The 23411-nt window shown below is 35.8% G+C and overlaps 1 protein-coding gene across 2 annotated transcripts in view; it reads right to left on the bottom strand.

The window, feature by feature from the left end:
* LRRC28 (leucine rich repeat containing 28) overlaps nt 1-23411 on the bottom strand; it is a 187100-nt gene that overhangs the window by 131663 nt on the left and 32026 nt on the right. For both annotated transcript variants that reach the window (XM_065871899.1, XM_065871900.1), the window contains exons 3-4: nt 20075-20112; nt 19263-19400 (exon numbers count right to left, since the gene is read on the bottom strand). In XM_065871899.1, coding sequence (XP_065727971.1) covers nt 19263-19400; nt 20075-20112 — 176 coding nt within the window. The remainder of the gene's footprint in view (nt 1-19262; nt 19401-20074; nt 20113-23411) is intronic.

Consider the following 23411-nt stretch of genomic DNA (forward strand, 5'->3'; position numbering starts at 1 on the left):
AAGAAATGTTTAACGAAGACCTACAAGAACTAAAGAACAAACAAGTAGAGATGAACAATACAATAAATGAAATGAAAACTATACTAGAAGGAATCAATAGCAGAATTACTGAGGCAGAAGAATGGATAAGTGACCTGTAAGACAGAATGGTGGAGATCACTGTCATGGAACAGAATAAAGAAAAAAGAATAAAAACAAATGAAGACAGCCTAAGATACCTCTGGGACAATAATGAATGCACCAACATTCGCATTACAGGGGTCCCAAAAGGAGAAGAGAGAGAGAAAGGACCCGAGAAAATATTTGAAGAGATAATAGCTGAAAACTTCCCTAACATGGGAAAGGAAACAGCCAACCAAACCCAGAAAGTGCAGAGAGTCCCAGGCAGGATAAGCCCAAGCAGAAAAACACTGAGACACATAGTAATCAAATTGACAAAAATTAAAGACAAAGAAAAAATATTAAAAGCAACAAGGGAAAAATGACAAATAACATACAAGGGAACTCCCATAAGGTTATCACCTGATTTCTCAGCAGAAACTCTGCAAGCCAAAAGGTAGTGGCATGATATATTTAAAGTGATGAAAGGGAAGAACCGACAACCAAGAATACTATACCCAGTAAGGCTCTCATTTAGATTTGACAGAGAAACCAAAAGCTTTACAGACAAGCAAAAGCTAAGAGAATTCAGCACCACCAGACCAGCTTTGCAACAAATGCTAAAGGAACTCCTCTAGGCAGGGAAGAGACTGGCAACTTAACAAAAAAACAAACAGAAAAACCTTGTACATACATAGACTGTTATATCAAAACTGCATGGGGGGCTTCCCTGGTGGCGCAGTGGTTGAGAGTCTGCCTGCCGTTGCAGGGGACATGGGTTCGTGCCCCGGTCTGGGAGGATCCCACATTCCATGGAGCGGCTAGGCCTGTGAGCCATGGCCACTGAGCCTGTGCGTCCGGAGCCTGTGCTCTGCAATGGGAGAGGCCACAACGGTGAGAGGCCTGTGTATCACAAAAAAAAAAAAAAAAAAAAACTGCATGGAAACAGCAAACCCAAAAACTACAATAGATACGCACATGCAAAAGAAAAAGCAACCCAAACACAGCACTAAAGAGGGTCATCAAACAAGAGAAGAGAACAAAATAGGAAGGGAAGAAAAAAGACCTATAAAAACAAATCCAAAACAATTAAGAAAATGGCAACAAGAATATACATATCGATAATTACCTTCAATGTAAATGGATTAAATGCACCACCCAAAAGACACAGACTGGCTTAGTGGATACAAAAACAATACCCACGTATATGCTGTCTACAAGAGGAACATATACAGACTGAAAACATACAGACTGAAAGTGAGGGGATGGAAGAAGGTATCCCATGCAAATGGAAACCAAAAGAAAGCTAGAATAGCAGTACTCATATCAAACAAAATAGACTTTAAAATAAAGACTCTAATAAGAGACAAAGAAGGACACTACATAATGATCAAGGGATCAATCCAAGAAAAAGATATAACAATTGTAAATATACATGTACCCAACATAGGAGCACCTCAATACATAAGGCAAATACTAACAGCCATAAAGGGAGAAATCGACAGTAACACAACAATAGTGGGGGACTTTAACACCCCACTTTCATCAGCAGACAGATCATCCAGACAGAAAATGAATAAGGAAACACAGCCCTACAATAACACACTAGACCAGAAGGACTTAATTTATATTTATAGAGCATTCCATCCAAAAGCAGCAGAATACACATTCTTCACAAGTGCACACGGGACATTTTCTAGGATGGACTACATGCTGGGCCACAAGGAGAGCTTCAGTAAATTTAAGAAAACTGAAATCATATCAAACATCTTTTCTGATCACAATGCTATGAGATTAGAAATAAACTACAAGATAAAAACCATTAAAAACACAAATGGGCTTCCCTGGTGGTGCAGTGGTTAAGAATCTGCCTGCCAATGCAGGGGACACAGGTTCGAGCCCTGGTCTGGGAAGATCTGACATGCCGCGGAGCAACTAAGCCCATGCATCACAACTACTGAGCCTGCGCTCTAGAGCCCGTGAACCACAAACTGAGCCCACATGCCACAACTACTGAAGCCCATGCACCTAGAGCCCGTGCTCCACAACAACAGAAGCCACCGCAATGAGAAGCCCACGCACCGCAACAAAGGGTAGCACACTCTTGCTGCAGCTGGAGAAAAGGCTGCATGCAGCAATGAAGACCCAACAGAGCCAAAAATAAATAAATTTATTTAAAAAAAACCCACAAACACGTGGAGGCTAAACAATATAGTACTAAACAACCAATGGATCACTGAAGAAATCACAGAAGAAATCAAAAAATACTTACGGACAAAAGAAAATGAAAGCACAATGATCCAAAACCTATGCAATGTAGCAAAAGCAGTTCTAAGAGGGGAGTTTACAGCAATACAATCTTACCTCAGGAAACAAGAGAAACCTCAAATAAACAACCTAACCTTACACCTAAAATAACTGGAGAAAGAAGAACAAACAAAACCTAAAGTTAGTAGAAGGAAAGAAATCATAAAGACCAGAGCAGAAATAAATGAAATAGAGACAAAGAAAACAACAGCAAAGATCAATGAAACTAAAAGCTGGTTCTTTGAAAAGATAAACAAAATTCATAAACCTTTAGCGAGACTCATCAAGAAAAAAAGGGAGATGGCTCAAATCAAAATTAGAAATGAAAAAGGAGAAGTTACAACTGACACCACAGAAATACAAAGGGTCATAAGAGACTAATACAAGCAACTGTATGCCAATAAAATGGACAACCTGGAAGAAATGGACAAATTCCTAGAAAGGTACAGTCTCCCAAAACTGAACCAGGAAGAAATAGAAAATATGAACAGACCAATCACAAGCACTGAAACTGACACTGCAATTAAAAAACTCCCAGTAAATAAAATTCCAGGGCCTGATGGTCTCATAGGTGAATTCTATCAAACATCTAGAGAAGAGCCAACACCTATCCTTCTGAAACTCTTCCAAAAAGGTGCAGAGGAAGGAAAACTCCCAAACTCATTCCATGAGGCCACCATCACCCTGATACCAAAACCAGGCAAAGATACTACAAAAAAAGAAAATTACAGGCCCATATCACTGACAAACATAGACGCAAAAATCCTCAACAAAATACTAGCAAACCAAATCCAGCAATATATTAAAACGATCATACACCATGATCAAGTGGGATTTATCCCAGGGATGCGGGATTTTTCAATATCCGCAAATCAATCAGTGTGATACACCACATCAACAAATTGAAGAATAAAAACCATATGATCATCTCAATAGATGCGGAAAAAGCTTTTGACAAAATTCAGCACCCATTTATGATAAACACTTTCCAGAAAGTGGGCACAGAGGGAACACACCTCAACCTAATAAAGGTCATAGAGGACAAACCTACAGCTAATGTCATACTCAATGGGGAAAAGCTGGAAGCATTTCCTCTAAGATCAGGAACAAGACAAGGATGGCCACTCTCACAACTTTTATTCAACATAGTTTTGGAAGTCCTAGCTATGGCAATCATAGAAGAAAAAGAAATAAAAAGAATCCAAACTGGAAAAGAAGATGAAAACTGTCACTGTTTGCAGATGACATGATACTATATATAGAAGATCCCAAAGACGCTACCAGAAAACTACTAGAACTCATCAATGAATTTGGTAAAGCTGCAGTTTACAAAATTAATACACAGAAATCTGTTGTATTTCTATACACTAACAATGAAAGATCAGAAAGAGAAATTCAAGAAACAATCCCATTTACCATCGCATCAAAATGAATAAAATACCTAGGAATAGCCTATCTAAGGAGACAAAAGACCTGTACTCTGAAAACTGTAAGACACTGATGAAAGAAATCAAAGAAGACACAGACAGATGGAAAGCTATACCATTTCATGGATTAAAAGAACCAATACTGTCAAAATGACTATGCTACCCAAGGCAATCTACTGATTCAACGCAGTCCCTATCAAATTACCAATGGCATCTTTCACAGAAGTAGAACAAAAACTCTTAAAATTTGTATGGATACACAAAAGACCCCAAACAGCCAAAGAAGTCTTGAGAAAGAAAAATGGAGCTGGAGGAATCAGGCTGTCTGATGTCAGACTATACTACAAAGCTATAGTCATCAAAACAGTATGGTACTGGCACAAAAACAGAAATATAGATCAATGGAACAGGATAGAAAGCCCAGAAATAAACCCACACACCTATGGTCAATTAATCTACAACAAAGGAAGCAAGACTACACAGTGGTGTAAAGACAGTCTCTTCAACAAATGGTGCTGGGAAAACTGGACAGCTACATGTAAAACAAATGAAATTAGATCATTCTTTAACACCATACACAAAAATAAGCTCTCAAAGTGGATTAAAGACTTAAATGTGGACTTCCTTGGTGGCGCAGCGGTTAAGAATCCTCCTGCCAATGCAGGGGACATGGGTTCGAGCCCTGGTCTGGGAAGATCCCATGTGTCGCAGAGCAACTAAGCCCATGTGCCACAACTATTGAGCCTGCACTCTAGAGCCCGTGTGCCACAGCTACTGAAGCCCATGTGCCTAGAGCCTGTGCTCCGCAACAACAGAAGCCACCGCAATTAGAAGCCCACGCACCACAACGTAGAGTAGCCCCCACTCACCACAACTAGAGAAAGCCATGTGCAGCAACAAAGACCCAATGCAGCCAAAAAAAAAAAAAATCCCAGCAATATCTTTTTTGATCCATCTCCCAGAATAATGGAAATAAAAACAAAAATAAACAAATGGGATCTAATTAAACTTAAAAGCTTTTGCACAGCAAAGGAGACCATAAACAAAATGAAAAGACAACCCACAGATTGGGAGAAAATATTTGCAAATGATGTGACTGAGAAGGGATTAGACTCCAAAGTTTACAAACAGCTCATAAGGCTTAATATCATCAAAACAAACAACCCAATCAAAAAATGGGCAGAAGAGCTAAATAGACATTTCTCCAAAGAAGACATACAGATGGCCAAGAGGCATATGAAAAGATGTTCAACATCGCTAATTATTAGAGAAATGCAAATCAAAACTACAATGAGATATCACCTCACACCAGTCAAAATGGCTATCATCAAAAAATCCACAAACAATAAATGCTGGAGAGGGTATGGAGAGAAGGGAACCCTCCTAAACTGTTGGTGGGAATGTAAATTGATGGAGAACAGAATGAAGGTTCCTTAAAAAACTAAAAATAGAGCTACCATATGACACTGTAATCCTATTCCTCGGCATATGTCTGGAGAAAAACATGATCCAAAAGGAAACATGCACCCCAGTGTTCACTGCAGCACTCTTTACAATAGCCAAGACATGGAAGCAACCTAAATGTCCATCGACAGAGGAATGTACAAAGAAGATGTGGTACATATATACAATGGAATATTAGCCATTAAAAAGAATGAAATAATGCCATTTGCAGCAACATGGATGTACCTAGAGTGTCACACTGAGTGAAGTAAGTCAGAGAAAGAGAAATATCGTATGATATCACTTATATGCAGAATCTAAAAAGAAATGATACAAATGAACTTATTTACAAAACAGAAACAGACTCACAGACTTAGAAAACAAACTTATTGTTACCTGGAGTGGAGGAAGGGATAGTTAGGGAGTTTGGGATCGACATATACACACTGCTATATTTAAAATGGATAGCCAACAGGACCTACTGTATAGCACAGGGAACTCTGCTCAATGTTATGTGGCAGCCTGGATGGGAGGGGAGTCTGGGGGAGAGTGGACATGTATCTGTATGGCTGAATCCCTTTGCTGTGTACCTGAAACTACCGCAACATTGTCAATCAGCTATACCCCAATATAAAATAAAACGTTAAAAAAAAGCATTTTTTAATGCATTTATAAGAATATTTCTTTGGTTACTCGACTGAAGATTTAATAATTAAAATTTTAACCTTATTTTACTCATAAGAAACTTGTACTTTCCTTCATAAAAATGTACATTTATATTTTAAAAAGAGGTAAAAATGGATGAAGGAAAGGGAAATTCTGAGATCTATTACTCTAAACATCTTTCAGCTATTTTTTCCAACAAACTTTCGTGTTAGGACCTAAATGTATGTGTAAATAATATGACTCCTACAAAACCTGCTGTTATTTCTAAAAAAAATAAATAATAAGGCACTAATATTGGTACTATAAATTCATACTAAAGTCATGAATACCAAACTTTTTAAATTAAAAAGAAAAAAGTCATCAAAACAGACCTGCTAGACTTTGATTCTCTTTCAGAATAAGTCAGGAGCAGGGAAGTCAGCAGATCCAGCTAAGAAGTAGAAGAGACATACGACCAACTAATCGCATTTGTTATAAGCATATAAGGACATTCATTTTTTGAACGCTTTGTCACTTCCATAGCCACAGTTTTTATTTCAAGTTCTCTCACCACCTTATAAATACCCAGTGAAAACTACAACAAATTGCTCAAAAACATCAATGTATCTGCTTAATATGTTGATTTTTTATAAAGAAATTGAAAAAAACCCAAAGAACTGTGATGTCAATTGTGTAGGGTGGGGGCAGGGTGAATTTGGTAGCAAACTAAATTTTGTTTAATTACTTCTCATTACATCAATCCTTGGCAGATCATAATGCTTTTTCTGCACTAAAACAATCATTAACTTTAAAATTACTTGCAGAACAGACAATCTGATTTAAATTAAAACCTTTAACAAGATAAAAGAGATGAAGTAACCAATAAGCATGTTCAAATAACACATGAAGAAACAAAACAAAATATTTTACACATTGAAGACATTATTTTTAAGAAATACATATTTTAGCACATCACCTATATTCTGCCAGTTAATTTTTCTCCACAATTGTATTAACATGAAACTGTAATTTTATGATTATGTCACAAAACAACAGTATACTGAAATCAAGGTAGAAAAATCAATTAAAACCATACAACCGCCATGAAAATATAACCTTTGTTTATGTATCTATTTAATACTTGCCTTTCCCAAAGATTGTTTAATAAATGCAATATATCAAATCATTCTATTAAGAAAAACATGCTGAATACTTGAAAGCTATGAATGAACTGCGTAAAAATGAACTACAAACCCAAGTTTTGCCATATCAAAAGGTATGATAGAAATTACTCCTTGCCACCTCCAAAATACTGCAAGTTGATTTGAATACAAAAATAAAATCTCTGAATTCCCATTAATATGTTGTACCTAAGAAAATACATAAGTTCTGAAGAAAGTTTATTCCAAAAGATTAAGAACTTCTACAGGGCCTCTCCCTGGCAATCCAGTGGTTAAGACTTCACCTTCCAATACAGGGGGTGTGGGTTTGATCCCTGGTCAGGGAGCTAAAATCCCGCATGCCTCATGGCCAAAAAACCAAAACAGAAGCAAAATTGTAACAAACTCAATGAAGACTTTAATAATGGTCCACATCAAAAAAAAAATCAAAAAAAGAACACTTCTACAATTATCAGGATATTTTTTTCCTTTTAATATTTCTAATTCCTGGTCTTCAAAATAAACAAATGATTACTACCCAACACGGGCTTCTATTCCGGCAACCACACACTTTTAGCAAATTATTTCAATTAAGGACTGAAATAATCCTTGAAGGATTTTAATTGGGGAAGTAGTTTACTACATCTGTATTTTAGAAGGATGATCCTGGAAGCAGTGTGTATGATAGACTATGAAACAGATACATTTCAAAGACAAAATAATGGAAAATATCCAACTCCAAGTCATTTGCTCTTGCACACCACGTAAACATCAGCTAATTCCCTCACATCATGCCTGACTTCTCTTTAAACTCTCTTCACTGACCTCAGTACTGTCTTCAAGGTTCCCATACAGCACCAAGCTTGTAATAGACCATCGAGTAGAAAACTGTGTACAGAAAAGGAAGAGAAGCAGCACGCGTGTGAAGTGATTGGCAGTATTCCCCTTAAAAGATTTCAAATTAGATCACTGCTGTGATGATATTAGCTGCTTTGAGATCTTTTCACAAAGGAATGGGCCACAGAAAGGAATTCAACATGCCTTAGCCAATTGTATGATGGGAGAGGCTTTCCAAGTCTGAGGGACCAACTACTCTCCTTTTGCTTTTTTTTTTAAAGTATCAACAGAATGAACTTTTGTGTTTCTGACATTTGGGAAGTTTTCCAGCACTTCCCTTCACACCTTTCCTAAAAAGGATTATTTTCTGTATCTATTTGCACTGAGAAGGATGCACAGTCCAGAAAACAATTTTTTTTCTTTTAGAAGAATTTTAATGGTCATTTTGATTCTAAGACTTTTGCCCAATTTTCAAAACTTGTAAAAGTTTTTAAATATAATTTAAGTTTTAACTCTATTTGTAAACAGATTTTACAATGTGTAATAGTATTGACAGAATTTTTTTCTGATAAATCTGTTTTATCTAATCTAGTACACCAAAATAATTTTATGTAAAAGTCTGAATTAAAAATCTATATAATACTATAAAGTTACTAATATATGTTTAACTATATAGTATAAAGTTAACTTTACAAATAAAGTACTGTATGTGCTACAAAGAGACTAAAAAAGCAGATAGAATTCTATAAGAGACACTGAAACAACAGGTCATGAATATGAGTTTAGGACTCTGGTAGACAATTTATTCATTTATTCAGTGGTCACCTAGCAAACCGAGGGTAGGTAGATTGCTAGAGTTTTATCCCTCTATCCATTAGTTGCCAAAGTGGATATCTGAACCACTTGGCATACTACCAAGATAATGACCAACTACTCAATACTTCTTTCTCTCTCTTCTCCACCTAGTCTCTTCTTGGAAGTTCACAGTTTAAACTATTTGACAATAAAATATTATAAGCTCCTTGGGCTTCCCTGGTGGCGCAGTGGTTGAGAGTCCGCCTGCCGATGCAGGGGACATGGGTTCGTGCCCCGGTCCGGGAGGATCCCAACATGCCGCAGAGCGGCTGGGCCTGTGAGCCATGGCCGCTGAGCCTGTGCGTCCGGAGCCTGTGCTCTGCAACGGGAGAGGCCACAGGAGTGAAGGGCCCACGTACCGCAAAAAAATAAATAAATAAATAAAATATTATAAGCTCCTTTGAAACCTGGCTCTGGATTTTGTCCCCCTTCACCGTCCCCAGGTCCTCTAGTACACAGCATGGTATTTTGAACCAACAAATACTTTTCTGTTGAGTAGGTGAAACAGTAAGTGCCCCAGGTCATGTAGATAACCCTGTAAAATAAAGAAAATCTATTTACATATATTGATGACTATACACATATAGCCTGGTAACACCAGATGGGACTCTGCCAGAGATTAATTATTTACATTTTTTTAGTGAGAAAAGTGCTAGCTAGCTATTTTGCCAGTACTGATGTGGAATCAGTGAAAAGCTATCTCACTAGGAGGGTAAATCACCCTGAATTACTATGGTATCCACCCAAGGAGGGTAGTACAAGGGTGAAAAACCTTGATTATTTGGCGGTAGTGGCACAGTAAGATCCTTTGTGCTTTGAGGATTCAAAAAGAAAGCTGCTCTCTTCTCCCTTTCAGTTGATCGCTAAAGAAGAAAGAGAACACAGGCACAGTGAAACCAGGGCTGACCCAGTGTTCCCGGGGCCACCCATCATTCCTAGAAACTGAAACCCACAGAATGCAAACGTGGAGCACCTCTGACCAGGCCTGTACCTACAGGAGCGGGGCCAGCACCTCTGAAGAGTCACAGAAGCCTGCATTACTATCTGTCAGACTATGCCAATTAATTTTCAGCAGGTGGGCAGCAAGCAACAGGGGAAGCTCCAGAGTGATTGGGCTTCCTAGGAAGCCTGTCCTCTGTAGGAAGAAGGCTGACCCCAACCTCCACATTAGACCAGTGAACATAAAGATTTCAGAATAATTTGGTGGCAACAGGACAGAGGTAAGAAGAGATACTAAATTTCATTTTAATAAAGCAACAGAGGCTCAACTGGAGGACAAATAAATTTTAAGAAAAAATGATAAACTTGACCATACTTGAAGCCTGAGTTTTAGAACAATTCATGCTAGTTATATGTATTTCTGTTTTTGCATGCTTTTATCCATTTAAGTACAACATAGACTGCTTTTCTTTTTTTATAAATTTATTTATTTATTTATTTTTGGCTGCATTAGGTCTTCGCTGCTGCACGCGGGCTTTCTTTAGTTGCGTTGAGCGGGGGCTACTCTTCGTTGCAGTGCAAGGGCTTCTCATTGTGGTGGCTTCTCTTGTTGTGGAGCACAGGCTCTAGGCAAACAGGCTTCAATAGTTATGGCACGCAGACTCAGTAGTTGTGGCACGTGGGCTCTAGAGCGCAGGCTCAGTTGTTGTGGCGTACGGGCTTAGTTGCTCCGCGGCATGTGGGACCTTCCCAGACCTGGCTCGAACCCATGTCCCCTGCATTGGCAGGCAGACTCTTAACCACTGCGCCACCAGGGAAGCCCCTAGACTGCTTTAATATTTTCAATTTGGGCTAAAAAATCCTTCCCTTCTTGGTATGCAGAACAATTTTTCAAAGATAAAACCATTTAAAAAAAAACAGGCCGATTTATATTGCAGATGTAAGCAACATCTTTTCTGACTCCTAGTGACATTTTGTTGTTTGTCTGTTACCATAATCTTCTCTCATGGGAATTCACAGAGTTTATAGTGAATCACAGCATAAGGATTCTCTTTACTATCAAGGGGCAGCTGGATTTTCTGATTCTTCTAATATCCATTGGTCTTTGTGGCCAATGGTGAATCACAAAGTATTTGGCAAGTTGCTCTGCCCCGATGGGAATCTTTCTCCAGTAACCCTTTATTAGATCATAATAGATAATGTAATTTTACTTGTTAGAAAAAGCCTTTGGAAGAAAATGAGTTTAAATTTATTCTGTAACAAATAATGTTATAGTTTTGATACTGGAAGTAGGAGAAGGCAACATATAAATGTTTAAATGGCATACAAGTTATATATATATATAAGAATGCAGGTAAGCAATAAGATGAGAAATCAAAGAACATCTAATAGGACTTCCACTTCCAGATATGACAGGGACACTGACACCAGACTTCCCTCCCACCAAAATACAGCAATAAGACTAGTCAAAAATATATGAGGCAACTGCTTTCAAGCAACAAACAGGAAACAAAGGACTCTGATCATTGAAATAAGGTAAACACCCCTTGTGTCCCAAGCCGGACAAGGCTTTCTTGCCCACAACACAGGGAAGTGGAACCCAAGTAGAACCTTGCAGTCTCACAGTGCTAAAGAGACAGAGATCACACTTTGGGAGGCTGAAGCAGCTGGAAAATGCTAGACAAGGTACCAAAGAGGAAAAAGCTGTGAGACGGTGAAGAGGGGCTTAATAAATAACATATGCGAGATCACAAAAGAAGTTACTGGAGTAGAAGACAGATACACAGATATCATCCAACCTCTAGATAAGGAGAAAAAAAAAAGATTAAAAAAGAAAAAAGCCTCAGTGACCTGTGAAACATTATCAAATGATCTAATGTGTGTAACTGGAGTTCTTGAAAGAAAAAAAAATGTGGGGCAGAAAAATATATAAAGAAATAATAACAGGAAACTTCCCAATTTGGGAATGAAGAAAAGCCCTTGCAGGATAAATATAAAAAATCCTACATCATGGTACATCATAGACAAACTGCTAACACCAAAGATAAAGAGAAAAATTTTAATATAGCCATAGAAGAAGACATATATAGGCTAACAATGATACAAATTACAACTGACTTCTCATCAGAAACGATGGGATCAGAAGACAATGGAAAGCTGTCTTTTAAAGTGCTAAAAAAAATTGTCAACCCAGACTCCTATATCCTGAGAAAACATGCTTCAAAGTCAAAGGTGAAATAGACATTTTTGCATTAAGAGAAAGTGACATAGTTCAGTAGAACTCTGACAGTAGAACTGCACTACAAGAAATATTAAAGAAAGTATCAATACTTTAGGCTGAAGAGAAATGATACGAAATAAAAAAGAGATCTATAAGAAAGAATGAAGAGTACAGGAAATGGTAAATATATGGGTAAATACAAAGAATATCTTTTTAAAAAAATTATTGTGATTTCCTTTAAAGATAACTGACCACTGCAAAATAAACATTATATTGTGGGGTTCATAACATATATAGATATAAAATACATGATACAATAACACAAAGGAAGGAGGGTAAATGGAAGTATACTATTGGAAGGTTCTTTTTTTTTTACTATTTATTCATTTATTTTTGGCTGCTTCAGGTCTTAGTTGCGGCACATGGGCTCCTCATTGCAGCACGAAGACTTCTAGTTGTGGCATGCTGGCTCCAGAGCACATGGGCTCTCTAGTTGTGGCACGCAGGCTCAGTAGCCCTACAGCATGTGGGATCTTAGTTCCCCGACCAGGGATCAAACCCACATCCCCGGCACGGGAAAGTGGATTCTTAACCGTTGGACGACCAGAGAAGTCCCTGGAAGGTTCTTAAAATTTATATTAAGTGGTACAGTATCCTAAGTAAGCTGTAATAAGTTAAGGGTGCATATTGTAAACTGTAAAGAAAAACCAGTAGAGGAAATAAAATGGAACACTAAAACGTACTCAAGTAATCCAAAAGAAGACAGAAAGTAGGTAGAGAAAGAAAAGTAGAGAGGAACAAAAACCAAATTGTGGTAGCCTGTGAGGGAGGAGAACTTAATGCCAGTAAGAAAATAAAAAGTCAAAAGAGTTGTCACTTACACCCTAATCATGAAAAGAAGTTGGATAAGCTACATAATTATAGTTTTTAAAATTTTTCAGAGACTGAGGACACCCAGAAACCAAAATCAACTCCAAAAAGTGATAAGCCCATTTTAAAACAGAAGAGATTTCCAGTTGCTATCACCCTTGACTGTAATGGGAGGACAAAGAATCTGCCACAGACAAGCACTAAAAAGAAACCAGTCTAACTTTGAAGGGCTATGTGGGGACTGGCATACCAGCATAGAATCCAGAGCAGCCCCAGACACAGAGAGAGGCTGTATGAACTACCTGGCCCCCCTTCACACAAACTCTTTTCCACTGGTTTTCACCAAAAATGGGGGCAAGAGAAGAGAGCTGTTATCATCTCCCTAAAGTCCTCTAGGCTTTAAGCTAAGGAAGACTTGAGGAATGGAAGGTAACAGGAAAGCCAAGAGAAACTTTGCAGAGGCAAGACCCACCTTCAGAGTACAGGGCAGCCATACACAGGCCAATGATGGGGCAGCAGGGCTAAAAGAACTCTCAAGGCACAGAAAGCAAGGGGCAGAACTAGAGAGCAAAGAGAATTCTTCAGCAACCTAAATCTGGCCACTGGTCTGTAAAGTAGGGAGATACCGCCTATAATTCAAAAAGAAGATTTGGAATAGTCCACGAATACATTAGAAGGTGCTCAATACCATTAGTCAAGCGGGAAAGACACATTCAATTAAATACAAATTAAAACAATGTAATGTAACTTCACATCCATTACTACAGCTAAAATAAACAAAGCCAAAAACAGACAACACTAAATACTAGCAAACATGCAGAGTAACTAGAACTCTCATATACTTCTGTGAGAAGTGTAAAATGGTATAACTATTCTAAAAACTGCTGGGCAATTTCTTATAAAGTTAAGCATACACCTATATTATGAATCACATTTCTACTAATAGGTATTTACCCAAGAGAAATAAAAACATATATCCATAAAAAGTCTTATACAAGAATGTTTATATTAGTTTTACTGATAATAGCCCAAAGCTAGAAAAAACTGACATGTCCATTAAGAGGAAAGTAAATTATAAATTGTATGTTTATACAATGGAATTCTACTCTGCAATAAAACAGGATGAACAACTGACACATGCCACAGCATGGATGCATCTTGAAACCATTATTTTGAGTGAAAGAAGTCAAACAGAGAACATACTATATGTTCCCATTTATATTATTTTCAACAACAGACAAAATTAATCTATGGTAAGAGAAATCAGAATAGGGTTTGCCTATAGCAAACTGATTGACTGGAAATGGCGTAAGAGAACATTCTGGGTTAATGGAAATGTTCTGTATCTCAAATAAGATGTTGATTACATGGGTATATACATTTATCAAAACTCAAGAATTGTACACTTGAGCATTTCACTGTATGTAAATTTTACCCCAATTAAAAAAAACCTTGAGAGGACAAAAATATGAAGAACAAAAGTTAAAAGAAAAATAATACAAGAGAGGAGAAAGCCATGGTAATTGTTAAAGTTAGGTATTGGGTATATGGGGGCTTACTATTCTATTCTGTCTACTTTTGATTGTGCTTAAAATTTACCACAATAAAAAGTTTTTTTAAAAGGCAACTGAATAATAGTGTGTTGTGTATTTGAAGTTTGCTAAGAGACTAGATCTTAAATGTTCTCACCACACACTCACACAAAAGGTAACTTTGGGAGGTAACAAATACGTTAATTAGTTCAATTGTAGTAATCATTTCACAATATATACATGTGTCAAAACATCACACTGTATACTTTAAATATGTACAATTTTTACTTGTGAAAAATAAACAAAAATTAAAAATTTTTAAGTATCACAGTAAAAAAAAAAGCCAAAATATTCATTTAACCTTTTCCATATGGTATTTAAAATATAAACCCACAATACTCATTGCCAAATAATATATAAAGTTATTGAAAAAAAGGGAGGAGGGACTGGATCTGCTCAGAAAAATAGTGCTTCAGGTTCCAAAGTTCTTACACCACAGACTATGATTTCAATAACATTAGCCAGAAGATTTTTTGGGGGGGGAGGTAATTTGGAACCAAGTTAAACCCAAACTATTAAATTTGTCTTATCTTTCAGGTTGGGGTCTATGGACCACGTCTGGAAGATTTTGAAAGCAGATGTACCAAGCACCTCTCTTCATCCATGGTTCATGATGTCTGTGAGAGCTTGTCAGAGCTCCACACATATCACCTAGGTGGACCACTTCAGTGTTTTCTGGCCATTGCTCCACTACCAGTATCCATATCACTGTGACTGAGGACTTTTCTGAAACTGCAGAAGGCTACTGCTCTGTCCATGTGTGTACATGTGCAGCATGCCAGAAGTAACAGATAATTAACACCCACCCTCCCACCCAATCAGCTCTCAACCATAATTTTTGGAAGTTGATGTTGAAGTACTGTAGCTCTTTCAGCACTTTAGTGTGATGATTCTGAGGGATATGTTTCACACAGAATTAAGCTCTAGTTGCCCACTGTGGTGGCTGGAGTAGGAGTTCAGAGTATGCCACCCCAAAATATGCCATCCTGGTGTACTGATTAGTTTAAGTTAAAGGCACTGAAAAACAGCAGATGCAAGAAGGGCACTCTAAGCTTCCTTCTTCTTCCTGAAAGCAGGAGATAAAATTCCCATGCAAAAGGTGTAACCCCCATACCAGGAGGAAGGAAGACATTCTTATGACCAGAGACAGGGAGGTGAGGCCAAATGACAAACAAACTTTGTTAAACCAAACCTTATCTTCCTAGTCACTTTTCTACAAATAACTGCCCTTGCACAAACTCCTTTGTCTTGTCCATTTTCACAATTTACTACTTATTGTCCAACCTAGTATATATGTGTTTGGTTCTAACTACACTTCTTTGGGTCTTCATTTTTCTTATGAAGGCTCCTGTGTACATGTAAAAATTACTAAATAAAATCTGTATACTTTTCTCCTGTTAATCTGTCTTAATGTCAGTTTCTTAGGCCCAGCTATGGGGCCAAAGAGGGAAATACACTTTCCCTATACTGACTTAACAACATACTCTTTATAGCCTGTCTTCACATTTCTATACCCATCATCACCCCACGCCAATGTTCTCTGTACTTCCTCCAAAATTACTTGAGTTCAGGTTAAAAAAAATATATATATATATATATATATATATATATATATATATATATATATATATATATAATAGAAAGGGTACAAAGCATACTACAAAAAGGAAAAAACAGATGACAGAATGAACCACTTCACAGACATACTACTGATCGTGCTGTTGCTAACCCTGGACTTCCTACTATTAATAACAGCTTTTGCAATTTCAAAGCATAACAGTTAAGTAAATAGGAGAGTTCAATATACAATTAATCCTATACCCCAAGACAGGCTGTTTTAAGCCTTTGGGGCAGCTATGTTACATGGAGCTCTTTTGTTGACAATTCACAGAAGCCAACTAGAGTTAGCTTAAGCACAAAGTCTATGGGCCTTAAGAACAGAATCAGTGATTGGGAAATTAAAGAAAACTTAGGAAGTCTCTGCCTCCATCTTTTTTCTAGTTATTTACTTCATCTTTCTCTCCTTGTTTCCCAGTCTACATGGCTACTCCCAGACCTCACAAGATTATACAGTATTGTATAGAAGCCCAGAGAGAAATAGAGCCTGATTTTCTTTCTCAGCCTCTGCTGTTCTCTCTTGTTCTCTTTCCTTCTCCCACACCGTCCTTTTCAAAATGCCCAGGGAGAGAAATGGTCCTGCTTGGGTCAGGTACCTACACCAGGACCAATCAACTGTGGAGAGAAAGCAATGTCACAAGGTAGAAAAACGGCAGTACTCTGCAATCCAATAGAACGGGGAAAAGGGACATTCCCCAATACCAAGAATGGGTATTGGCAAACAACCCAAGAGAATCAACTATATGAGTCATGGATCTGTTTGAGAAACTGATAAAAACATTGGATCTTCTTCACAGCAATATGTACACACTCACAAACACCAAACTGTCCATACAATTTGAGGGCATTCATGAAGCCCCTGTAATCCATTCTTAGATCCTAATTTTAAAACTCTCTATTATCCATTTAGATATTTTAAATCCTTAAAATTTTTCAAATACTGCTCTTAAATTTTCAAATTTTAAATACTGAATGGGAAATTACATTCAACGGTTTTTCAACCACAAAAAAATACACATAATAAAATATTAAGTCTTTCACAGGAATATAACACATAAGAAGTCTATACTAATAACATGGACTAGGTAGAAGAGGCTAACAATCAGACATCAACTGGAGTCTACTGTCATCAAATGGATACTATATGGCAGTCCCTCACATTTTTTACTGCAGTTAAAATAACTTTTCCATAGTATGTCCCCAAAGACGGTCAAACACTTGGGGGATGTGTACCTAGCCCCTCTCCCATTCAAATCATAACACTTGAAATTACCTCATAAAGAGATACATAAAGTTATTCAAAAAATTAGTAAGATCTAGTGCACTGCTACTTATGATGGCCTAGAAAAAAAAAGTCTATACATAGTTTAATCAGAAGTTTCTACTCAAAATACACAGCTATTACTATATGCAATTTTACTCAAAACAAGCAAAACCAAACACAAACAACAAAAATAAGCTAGGGAAATAAAATCAGAAGTAAATGCCTCAAATCTATTATGAAACAGGTGAGATATAAATTTAAAATCATATTAAAGTAGTCAGGAAACCTATACCCTCCTCCACTGGTTACTAGGAAGCAGTCAATGACATTAGTAATATATCCTTAACCTCTGAGAGTATATAATGGAAGGAAATGGCCACATTTTACCACAAAATGTTCTTACATTACAGGAAAAGACAGGAAAATAGAAAACAAAGAACAATGTTTTAACAGAGAGTTGTGTTACTCAGACATTCTTTAAATGTATCGAAAAAGGGGCTTATGAATACAGGACTATACCTATGCATTTTGATTATATAACATATCTTGTATAAACTTCATATATGAAAATACTACGAAAATCTAAAATATTCGGTATTATATCCATGCATTTTGACTCTATAATGTATCTTGTGTAAGTTTCATATATGAAAATACCCTGAAAATCTAAAGTGTTATCTTTGCTGATATATTTTCTAGACAATCTCTGAAAGAGAATCTAATTTCCTGAGTATGTGAATACATAAACTTGATGAAAGCTAGAATGATGAAACACCACTGAGTCTGATTACATACAATAAAATTCAAAGATCATATTCCCACACCATACTGAAAATTTTTGTATTAAGTAGAGTTGGAAAAAGGAAGACTCTCATTATATGAGGTTAAAAAATATTTTTTTAAGCAGAGTCAACTGCTATACTAATTATCATTTTTGTATACAATATTGAACCTATATATGAAAGTCAGCACATAAAGTCTAAAAATTAATCAGCTACTGTGTTTCATTTAGAAATTTCTGTACTTGAAAAACTTTGGAGAAAGTATTTTTTAAATTATAAATTCATTCATGGATTTAACATGAATAGTTTTTAACAGTTTCACATGTCCCTGAAGTTCTGTGACAGGTAGTAATTTGTAATTTTGCTTGAGTCACACATTTCACTCGGATACACTAAAAGACTAGCTGGTATTCCTAGTTACTAGGAAGAAATAATCCCAGCCAATGTGAGTGACATCTGTATTTTTTTTGCTCATTTTTGAATGCAGAGTAACTCTTATGTAATACCTGAAGCACAAGTTTTTTATTAAATCATACTTCACTTTTTAAAAAATATGCGAAATGACACAGGACAGAGGAATCTGCAAATGTGTGGGTTCACAAAGGAAGGTCTCTGAATACACCTTGTAAGAAAGTCAAAGGGTTTAATGGTAGCTCAGAAGAATGCAGGATTTTGGTACTATCAATAGGTACATCATAATCTAATAGGATGATCAGAAGGCAGAACTGACAATTCTAGGACTCAAACTTAAATTCTGCTACTAAATTCTAGTATGATTTCACATTAAATCCAAGTTAATGTACATCATTTACCTCACTAGAGAATGAGAGAAAACACTGTATGTATCTGCTTTTGGGACACTAAAATGCAAAGTTCATATAAATTCTCCTATGTGAAATTCAGAACTGAAGGAGCTTTTGGTACAAATATTTCACCAGGACAGTGATTTGAAGGAGCATTGATTCCAATGCACAACTGTAGTAATTGTAGCTGAAAAACATAAATGCCACCTTCTCACACTTGCATCAAGGAAAAGACTCTGAGTCATATTTCATCCACATTCCTTAGTGTCATCTTCAAACAAGTAGACAATCAAATACTTACAAATATATCTAAAGCCCACTGCCTAGACACAAAGTAAGAAATATTAATAAAAATAGACTTGTAATATACAAAAAGCTCGTGTGCTACAGACTATGATTACCTGGAGGTAGGAATTGCAGTTGGTTATTAGCTAATCGAAGATGACGTAAAGCTCTCAGACGACCAATTTCTGGGCAAACAATTTCTAAGGCATTGTCACTAAGATCCAAACACTGTAGTTTTACAAGGGACCCAATGGCTTCGAAGAGAAAAGAAGGGTAAAAGCATGATTAATTTGACCCAAGTGTTTTAACACCAAACTTTAATGCAAGTACTCCAAGTTTAAATATTTTAATGCTTAATATCCCTGTCTCCAGGGCTGACATAATAGTAAAAACATATATCAAACTAAAATTTTAAAAAATTTTTATTAGAGTATAGTATCAAACTAAATTTTATGAAGTGATAACACTTCTACCTTGATATAAAGTAAGTTTAAAAATAGCACGAATAAAAATGTTAAAACAATGTAAAAATTACTTGAATAAATAATTCATGAAATGATATATATGTAGATAAATAGATATTTTATCTAACCAAAATGCTTAACTGGATTTATTAAACTTAAAAGTTATCATTTTATTATTTACCCAAGGACAGTTTATCTGATAATAAATTTTTACCTAACCATTATAACCATTTTAGACTTCTTAAATTTAATTTAATTGTAACAGTTAACTGGATTACTAATTAGAGGAAAAAAAGCTTTGAAACTAATAAAGATGCTCTATAATTAAAATTCCCTAATTTTCCAACCAAAATTGGTTTAAAGAGACAATCTGTTCTACTATTATAAACTATAATAGCACTATACTATCTGTTCTACTATTTAAACTATAGCACCTCCTAACTAAAAACTTGAAGTGCACGTACCTTCCGGAACCACAACTATGTTATTTGAGTGAAGATACCTAGAGGAAAAGAAGGGAAAAACAGCTGTTATCCTTCAGTACTTCTGCTAGATAATCACTCTGTAAAACGCTCACTTAGAGATTTATCAAATATAAAGGGACCAGATTTTCTTTCATACCCTACTCTAAATGTGCAACACAAACTATATGGTCATCATGGATAATTAATAATACTTTGAGAATAATATTGTATGCTAGAATTGCAAATATTAAAACTATTTGCTAATTTAGTTGCTATTTTAAAATTAAAACATACACAATAAAGTATTTTTTTCAACCTCATAAAACAAATTACTAGTTTCTCTAGTTCATTTTAAATTATTCAGGTTTTCAAAAAAAATCTATTGTGTAGAGAAAAGTCAACACTTATTGTGTAAAGGAAAATGCAACTTTTAGTTTTTAAAGGATAACTTCACAAAATAATCAAAGATATTTCAAGCCAGTATGGAGAACCAAAAATGAAGCAATTAAATACTCATCATTTATGATATCTGTAGAAATATTCAACTGTCAAGGTACGTAATATATTTCACAGCAAGAGGAATTTTGTAAATAAGAAATCAAATTCTTTTCTTAGAAAAAAAAAAAGGCTACCCGGCTGACAAGTCCAGGCAAGTCTAAGTAAATAACATTCCCCACTGAAGTATCTTTAGCACTCTCTGGTGGAGACTTCATGCAATAGTCAGCAGCCAACTATTCAGAGCAAAACAACAGTGACCAATGAAAATCACATAATAATAATTTTAAAAATAAATTTAGATCATCGATTCTGAGGCCAGAGAACTAGATTTTGATAAAGTATTTTCAAACCTGTTATCTTATTTATTATACCTCATAATCACTCTTCATATTATATCTTAAATAGAATTTAAAATATTTCTTCTACATATTTTAGCCTAATATCAAATGTTAAAATGTCAATGACACAGAATAAGAAAGATGCAAAATTAATAAATTTAAGAAGATTTTTATATGCTGGATTAAATCAATTCTGTGTAGGTATTAACTTGCTGGGCCTAACACAATTTAAACAATTACACTATTCTATGATTCATTTTATTCCTTGCTTTGTGTATACAGAATGACTCCATATTTTACTTTTTTAAGAATGTTTCCATATTTTAAAATCAATATTCTTTAAACATTACTTTTAGGAAGAAATATCTAACTACTTTAACAGATTACTCTAAAAATTCTTTATGCCGAAAGACTATATATATATAAGTATATACACACATTTGCATGTATTACACAAAAGGCAGAGTGCCTAGACACCAAAATAGATAACTGATTTTTCAGTAATCCACAAAATTTTTGCCTCAACTCCAATTCTACCTACAAAAAAGGACCTTAAAATGTCCAAGTCAAAATATGAACTAAAGTACTATTATCATTAAAATCAAAAAGTATATTTTAACATAATAAATTTATCTACATTATAATGAAAAGCAGTAAATGGTAGTTTAGAATGTTCTCAATCCTGACTACACATTAGAATCACCAGTGGTCTTCAAAATATAGATGTCCAAGGCCATCTCAACTCAAGTTGCTCTGATGTGCAGCTGATGAAGAATCATCACTGGTAAAGTGGATCAGAGTAGGTTCTGGAGCCAGACTGCCTGTACCTTAATATCTATGTGACCAGGGGAAAATTACTGACCTTTTCACTTTCTTAAACTACAGAAGTAGAGGATAACAGCACCAACAACATAGGGATGCTGTGAGGATTAAATGAATTAATAAATGTAAAGCCCTTAGAACGGAGTTCCATGAATGCCACTGTTATAATTATTATTGTTATCATAAGTCATTTGTAATCAAAGGCTTAGCAATTTTAAGTCACTTCTGTCTACTTAATTTTTGTAATTTCAAAGTAGTTAAAATGTTGGTGTTTTGACGTAACTGGTTTTCATCATGTTATTTTTCTACTCAAATAATGCAGGAACTCTCATTCACTGCTGGTGGGAATGCATGACTGTACAGCCACTTTGGAAAATGGTTTGGCAGTTTTTTAATAAAATTAAATATAGATATTTACTTAATAGTAATATGGCAATGTCAGTTTCTTAGTCTTGACAAATGTTCAATGAAATTGTAAGATGTTAACAACAGGAGAAACCTGGGCATACTGGAACTCTGTACTTACTATCTTTACAACCTTTTCTGTAAATAAAAACTGCTCCAAAATAAAAAAAAATTTTTTTTATTAAAGGAACAGGACTTATACTTCCAGCCATGATGAAATAATAAGAACCAGATTTACCTAATTGCTATAAGCAACAAGAAAACCAGATGGAATATATGAAACAATTATTTTCTAATACTGACAAGAGGCAACTCGTGCTATGTTCCCTGAGAGAGAAGAAACAAGTGAGGTGAGCCACACAATGTCCACAGATTTATGTCTGGAGGCAAATTGTGCACTGTGGTACAAAAATGGGATCCCAAACAAAGAATGAAGTCTCACTGAGTTATGAAGAAACATATCAGAGTTCAGGGAACCTGAGGCAGCTGGAAGTTGTGGGTACAGTTCTGGAGGAGAGGGCACTACTGAAAAAAAAAACTTCAAGGGATCCTTTGACTCTTAGCTGAATTCTATAATGCACTCCAGTCAAAAAGTAACTGAAAACCTATCAGCTGAACAGTCCACAGAGCTCATACAGGGCTAGAAAGCATTCAAGTCCTGAGCAGCAAGTATACCAAATCCTTGTTGATCACTTGGTTCATTTAAACAAGATTCTAGAAAAGTCCTGTGTGGGTAATAGGGCTAAACTATGCCTTTAGTAGAAGTTACTCTAGACCTGTCCTAACAAGCATAAAGACAGGCCATGAAAGGATCAAATTAAATTGCAAATAACTGCAGGCCAGAACAAAGCACCACAAAAAGGAAGACAACAAAGTGTAGACACAATAAAGTATTCATAAGGCCCAGCATCTAATCAAAAAGTGCTAAGAATTAGGAAAATGTGACCAATAACTAGGATAAAAAACAGTTAATACAAACGGAACCAGTATGACACAAATGATGGAATTAGCAAATAAGAACTTTAAAACAAAACAACTATAACAACTATATTCGGGTATTCAAAGAAAAATATAAACATTGTGAGAGAAATGTTAACATATAAAGAAGAACCAAATAGAGCTTCTAGAGATCAAATATACAACAAACTAAGTGAAAATGTCACTAGGTTGGATTAACAACTTATTAGATACTGAAGAAGAAAATACTACCAACCCTGAAAACAGAGAAATATATGTCCTAACTGAAGTACATTAAAAAAAAAAAGACTGAAAAG

The sequence above is a fragment of the Phocoena phocoena genome, chromosome 2 (assembly GCF_963924675.1).
Source record: "Phocoena phocoena chromosome 2, mPhoPho1.1, whole genome shotgun sequence".
In the NCBI taxonomy this organism is placed as follows: Eukaryota; Metazoa; Chordata; class Mammalia; order Artiodactyla; family Phocoenidae; genus Phocoena; species Phocoena phocoena.